The 6,912-nt window shown below is 45.5% G+C and overlaps 1 protein-coding gene across 1 annotated transcript in view; it reads right to left on the bottom strand.

Moving 5' to 3' along the window:
- Positions 1 to 207: 207 nt before the first annotated feature.
- DGAT2 (diacylglycerol O-acyltransferase 2) overlaps positions 208 to 6,912 on the bottom strand; it is a 30,369-nt gene continuing 23,664 nt past the window's right edge. Inside the window, exons 7-8 of the mRNA XM_085889273.1 lie at positions 750 to 952; positions 208 to 642 (exon numbers count right to left, since the gene is read on the bottom strand). Of these exons, the coding sequence (XP_085745399.1) occupies positions 488 to 642; positions 750 to 952 (358 nt within the window). The 3' untranslated portion in view covers positions 208 to 487. The remainder of the gene's footprint in view (positions 643 to 749; positions 953 to 6,912) is intronic.

The raw sequence follows: 6,912 nt of genomic DNA, 5'->3' as shown, positions 1-6,912 counted from the left end.
ATTGCAAAACGCTTTCGTGATAAATTGAGTGTTCCCTGACTTTGTTCACTGCTTTACACGTTTACAGACACAGCACGTCTCTCGCCTATTGTTTATCCAAAGCAATGGTCTCCTTTTTCGAATCAGACAACAATCACCTTTTTTTTTTTTTTAGGAAATCATGTCTAGTCCATTGTGTTCCTCCAACTAGAGAAACATAGAGGCAGGTAAGTTCACAAAATCTCGTGTTTATTTGTTTCATCATTGTTGCCATACATATTATAGTTATAAAAATGAGTCTTTAAAGTTCAATTTAATGCACTTTGTCCCTTCCAACACTCAATCGCTCCGTGCTCTTTTGTCCTTGAACCAACCCTTTCACATCCAACAATAGCTCACAACCCCACTCTCTTCCTCAACTCTCCCCCGGAACGTGATGAGAATCCCTTTACAGCAGAGAATCACCCTCCCCACTAAGAGAAATCCTGGTCACTTTGGACACCGGGGTTCAATCTAGGACCAGACGGTCCACTTCACGCAAACCGTATTTCAGTTTGTTCGAGTTGAATACTTTGACCAGAGATTCCACGTAAAGCGTATGGAAACGTTCCACATCTTCATCCGTCGGTTCGTCGATCTTTGGCACTGAAACTGGTTCGCCCACTGCAGGGAGCAAAGTATACCAGGAATCATTATATGAGTTTGACATTCCCCAGGGATAATCCAGATAGTATTTCAGGCCACTTGCCAAACCAGTGTCAGATACGCACCTATGGTATGGATAGGTAAGCTGTACGGAAGGAGTCCAAAGACGTGTTTGCCCAGCATGCTCCGTCCGTGGAAGAGACATGGTGCAAAACCCACCAGTTTTTGGAACCGAGTCTGCAAACACTGGGCCCAAGAGCCCTCGGGCAGCGCCACCTGATGGAAAATATCATTCTCTCCGAAGGAAAACACCGGTACAAGGTCAGCCCTGCGGAGGTGTTGTGGAAGAGATGGTTGAACTAATTTACTTTGTGTGTCATAATATTAAAAACTTTGAGGGCACTCGTATTGCAAATATAACGACAAAGAGCAATCAGAGATTGCAGACCCACACCATGACTTCTTTTGTGTAGCAAATTAATGGAAGGACGTACGAAATGAGAGGTCCTTGCTTGCAAGTGAAAGGTCGAAATGGTCTAGTTGTAAATGTGTAAAGGTCACAGGTCTCAAAAGTTGTAAAGGTCAAATGGTCGAAAGATTTAAAGGGTCTAAATGATCTAAAGTTTGCAAAGGGTCTAAAAAGGTCAAAGGTGTCTAAAGGGTGTAATTTAGGGTCTAAAGTGTAAGAATTGTCTGAAGGGGCCAAAAGGGTCCTAAAACATCGAGAAAGGGTCTAAATGTCAAAGGGGTCTACAGGGTAGAAAGAAGTCTAATGGTTCTAAAACATTATCGGAGTCTATTGGGTCTGAAAGAGCCTTCGGGGTCTCAATAGTCTAAAAGGATTTAGGGATCTTATGGGTGTTAGGGGTCCAAAGGGTATTCAGGGTCTTTAGAGTTTTAGGGTGTTTGTGGTCCTTAGGGTCTTCGTGATCTTAATTGGTCTCAGGGTTGTAAAAGTTATAAAGGGTCGAATGCAATTAATGCAAGTACTCCTGTTCTGTGCGTACGAACAAACAGACCCAAATGCAATACCCTCTCCTCTGGCGAGGGTAACAACAATAATAATGAGTTAAATGAAATAAATTAGCTCATGCAGAGGGGGAGCAACCACCATATATATTTCCAGTTTCCCACGTTGCCCATCAAATAGCAGCAATCACATAAATTGACCAAGGGGGATAGGTAGGGTTCTGCAGGATACTCGACTGAGAGTGAAGTAACCACAAGTTTCTGAGTAACTACAAGTGGGTAGTGCCAATCCATAGGTTCGCTTCCCATCAGAAAAAAGATATCCTTGTTCACCACATCATCAAGTTCTGACTTAACCTGATCCCACCAAGTGGGGCAGGAGTGGACACACCTTCCGCAGCTGGAAAGGTACTGCGTCATCCTTCAGGTTAATATGCATAACACCACCCTTCGTAGGTCGGATGCTATCGTCCGTGGCAAAAACGTCTGTGAATTTGGCTATCGGATGATCACAAACCTGCGATCATTGTTGCTGAGTGGGTTCATAGCCGAAATCCCACATGATGGGGTTCGTTGGTGACATTGTGTGCGAGTCATCATTGGAGCGGAAGACTGTGCAATGTTGTACAGGCTGAGTTTTCCATATAACCCGCTTCATCGAATGGTCTACCACAGTTGCACCACGCCAAGTTCAGCAAATAGAATGCCAGACAGGGGATTCGGACCCCATCGCACACATATACAGTTTCACAAACAGATTTATCCCCATGACAGATGAAAACGTGAAAAATACCCATGCACTTCATTGAAGCACCATCAGCGTTCACTACTCATAGATCGTCGCCATCATCGAAGTTATCCGGATGCATGCCAAGTTGCTGCAAGTGTGCAGGACCGATGATAGTTTCCTCAGCCCCAGTTTTCGGGAGTGCCTCCAGGGAACAAATATAATCACCCTCAAAGTCATCAATGTCTCCGTGAATCCATGGTGAATGGTGCTTCCTTTTGCACTTTGTGTGGAACACATCAACGATCAAGACAATCCACCGTCCAGCTGGGGGTTGCTTATTGTCAGTGTGCTGTCTAGCCTTCCATGCAGGCTTGTCAGCATTCGATTTTCAACATACACGAGCGAGGTGACCCATGGTTCCACACTTCTGGCACTTCATATCACGAGCCGAGCAGCTCTTTTAGCGACGGTGGGCATCACCCCCACAATTTCCACATTTGTGCTCTTGGCTGGGGACTGACTGCGATGACAAAATGGTCAACAAGAGTTCTTAACGATGACAGCTCGGGACTGATGTCCAGACATCATATAATCAGCATTCTTGCTGGCTTCCTCGCTGTGACAGATGTCCAGAGTACGTTGTAGTGTGAGATCTCTCTCAGCCATAAGCTTACGACACATCTCTGAATCAGATATTCTGGTGATGATCCAAATAACAAACTGATGTTTGACAGTCATGGAAGAGAGATCAAAATTGGCAGCAATTTCCTTTCGTGCAAATGAAGTTCTCTCCATCCCCCTGGTGCTGTTCATGAAAATCAACCAGATTGTAGATGATGTACTTCGATGTTGGCGAGTACATTGTTGACGGAAAGCATGTCCGATGTGAAATCGATATCAATGGCATTCTTGAGGACTGACCTCACGCAAGATGTCAGACAGTTCCCGAGAGATGCTAACTGCTCACGAGCTTGCATACGATGGATCGAGACTTGTGATGAGGTGGTAATCATCCCGTTGTTCTCTCCATGCTTTGAAATCTTGCAAAGTCGTAGACTCGGATAAGACCGGTGGTTGTTTAACCGAGAATTTTGGAGCAGATATAGATGATGTGTCAGGGGTGTTTTGAGACCCTGAATGCCATCATCACCAACGTTAACATAAGTGGTGGGTGGGGAGCGTCCCGCTATGGCCTCTGCTCATGTATCAGTTTTATTTCCTGCATGTGCGCCTGTTGTTGATCAGCCACGGCCTGTTGTTGTTTTAGCATGGCACGTTGCTGCACGGCCATCATTTCCTTCATAACAGCCACCAACGAGGTCACGTCCTGAGAAGACTCCACAGGTTTCTCTTTGGAAGACATGTCCATGTGTTAAATGTACTCACTCGGAAGTGAAACAGACACAGACGTGAGAAATCCCCTTCTCACCGATGATGAAAACGAACGGGATATTGAAACACAATCTTCCGCAATCCACCGTTATCAGCTTGGATTAGAACCAATGATCACGCCCAGAGCCGCACAGAATGTCACTTTTGCCGACTACGCCATGTTAAAGGTTCAAGAAGTCAGAAATAAACATATAAGTATTCAAACAACACCATAACCAAACATGCAGGCCCTAGGCTGTAGGCCATCACCGAGCACACTGACTCCTTCATTCCGGAAACAGAAATGAGTGCATAATACCAAGGAGTTTTTACAATATCCAACACCGACCAAGTGTTCATAGCCATAGAATGAGTGAATGCTTAAGGGAAAGCATAAAACAGAGATAAACGGAGGTTTGCAGCACTCCGAACTGTTATTAGGTCGGCTGAGGCTGAGTATGCAAAGTTGCTTCCATCACTAAACATATGCATCTGGATCATGCATTTGGCCATGCTTGGATCTATGTAGCATTGTCGGATATGGATGTCTGTGAGAAGTGGAAGAGGCTGGATCCACCTCTGCTAAACCGCAAGTCGACGTCCTTGGATTTATTCATGCCATCCTAGTTTCTCCTGCCAGAGATCTTGGATTAACACCTTGACGGGTACTACAAAAGGAGCCAGAAATCCCGAGGAATCAAACAATATACTGATAGTGGGGAGGATTCCATGTTTAGTCACGAGCTTCTTTGTGGAAATGGTCTTGAAGCAAAAGATGTCGCTTTCAGCGTCCTAGTGCAGTTCCAGTGCCCGATCAATCAGAAGCCTGTCCAGGTCCAGGTCGGGTGTGCGATTGGCTTGTTCTATTGCAGGTATTGCCTGCAGAACCTCTCATTGATTACTGAGAAACCTGGTCAGGTGGAAACCCCCTTCTCGAAGCAAGTCGTTTAACTTGAGGGCCAATTCAACACCTTCATTGACTGTCCTAATTGATTTTAGGAGGTCATCAACATAGAAGTTGCAGTGCATAACTTCGGCGATCTTGCCAAACTTGTCTGCATTGTCATCAGCAGTTTGTCTTCAGGCTTTGTTGGAGCAGCAGGGGGATGAGGCAGCTTCAAATATATGAATGAGCATTTGATGTTCCTTGGAAGGATTGTTGAAGCCTCCACTCCACCACAAGAAGCTCAAGGAATCACGATCACCTGGGGACAATCACACCTGGCAAAACATTGCCTAAACTTCTGCGACAAGGGCAACCTCCTCTTGTCTGAAACGTGTGAGGATTCTGATCAAATTGTTGGTCAGGTCCGGGCCCATGATAAGTTTGGCATTTAGAGATGCTCCGCCATATTTTGCAGCTGCATCAAAGACTACCTGGACCTGGCCTGGCTTGTTAGGATTCAGAACTAGGTGATGTGGTGGGTACCAGGTTATGTTGCTCTTTCATGATGCCTCTTTCCTCGTAAGCTTACAAACATTTCCCTTGGTTATGTAGTCCTTAATAATGGAAGTGTACTTGTGGTTTGGTTATGGGTCCTTCTCCAATCTGCGCTTGAGGTGACGGAGCCGGATTTCGGCCATCGGGCGGTTAAAGGGAAGGTGAGTTACTTTCTTTCCATAGCAGTCCCATTTGGTAGTGCCCATCAACCTTTGTAATCACGTTTTTGATCATCTTTGTGGCATGCTTGACCTTAATGGACATCAGGCCATGACAGGGATCCTTAATGCCAAAGGACTCTACCTTCCAGAATTCCTCCATCTGCTCATTAAGGGTGATGTTATCCATTGTTATGTGAATGTGGTGAACATTGTAGCATTGTCACTTTGGTTCTCCTTCTACACAGCCAAGAAGAGAAAATCCAAGGCAGGACCGGGTGGCTATTGGATCACGTGTCCCACCACAGTGAATCTCCAGTGGGATAAATGCCTCAGGAATATTGATGCTGATTATCATAGAAATCTTCTTTCGGTCAACTTCAGGCAGTGAAACACCATGCAGGTCGGGTGAGTGCCTCTTGTTCTTGATAACGAGTTGGTGACGCAGAGAATTAGCAAATCCCTTTCTGACCATAGAGGTATAGCACCAAGCGACATGGTTCATCATCAATAAGGGACTCCACCGCGACACTGATCCTTTCTCCTTGATGTTGCTCATCAGATTTACTCAATGTGGAAAGAACCAGGTGATCTGATTTCCCTCTCAAGTCTAACTGTTTGACTAAGGAGGGGCTATAACCACAATCTCAGATCCTGAGTCAAGCATCGTGTATGTGGTGGGAACAGTATAACTTGAAGTAGTACTGTTCCTGGATCTTTAATGACAGCAGTACCACAAGAAGTAGCAAGGCCATTTGCTTTGGAGTCTGGGATAAGGCCTTCTGTGGTCCTGTTGGTGGCTCTGGGCTGGAAGTCAGGGATGTGCTAGAGTGTTTAGTGAGGAGCACCACATCCGAGTATCTTACATCTGAAAGAGCTGGGTCATACTCCAGCGACGTACTTCATGGTAGCACCAAGCTGAATGGCAGGCGTGTCCTTCAAACAATTCCGGCATTGGGCTTTGATGCACACAAATTCGAATTTCCCTCGAAAGGTTTTGGCCATGAATACATCACACATGCACTGAGGATGATTTGGGAAACAGCAGAGACAGGCTCAAGACTTCCCTCTCTTTTTGAGGTTGGGCTGTCTCCAGCAATCTGTAAAAGTGGCTTGGTTGTTACTTATAGCCTTTGTTGTAGGCCTTTGTGAATCGGTCTTAAATTCCAGACTTTTTGCTTCACTGAACAAGTATGGTTTGACTCCATGAATCTGTTGTTGACAGGGTGATTCACTATGGCTGCCCATTTGTTCACAAACTTGACAAAGTCAGCAAAGGTGGGCAATCATTGGCCCTTTCCCTTCAAATCATGAGAGAGATGGAGGAATTGTCCCAAAGTTGTCCAGGCAGTCGCCCCACCATGTCCATTTCCTTTATTGATCTTGCTCAAGCAATCCCTCACATTGCCAGTGCCATAGTGGTTTAATCAGCAAACCTTCTGAGGGAGACTTTGTCACTATTAGGTATAACTGGTCCCTTGATTAAGTTGCTGATCCAGGAGTTCATGACCATACATGGTCGGCCATATCTCTCCTCCAGAATCTGTAAGGCTTGCTGTCCTCCACTTCTACTGCCTCAAGGCAAGCAAACACCAACTTTGCCTTGCCACCAAGGGATT

The sequence above is a fragment of the Eptatretus burgeri genome, chromosome 7 (assembly GCF_056783735.1).
Source record: "Eptatretus burgeri isolate ZD-2024b chromosome 7, Ebu_testis_v1, whole genome shotgun sequence".
Classification (NCBI taxonomy): domain Eukaryota; kingdom Metazoa; phylum Chordata; class Myxini; order Myxiniformes; family Myxinidae; genus Eptatretus; species Eptatretus burgeri.
Note: the sequence above shows the minus strand (reverse complement) of the source record. Positions and strands in the feature narration are given on the sequence as shown.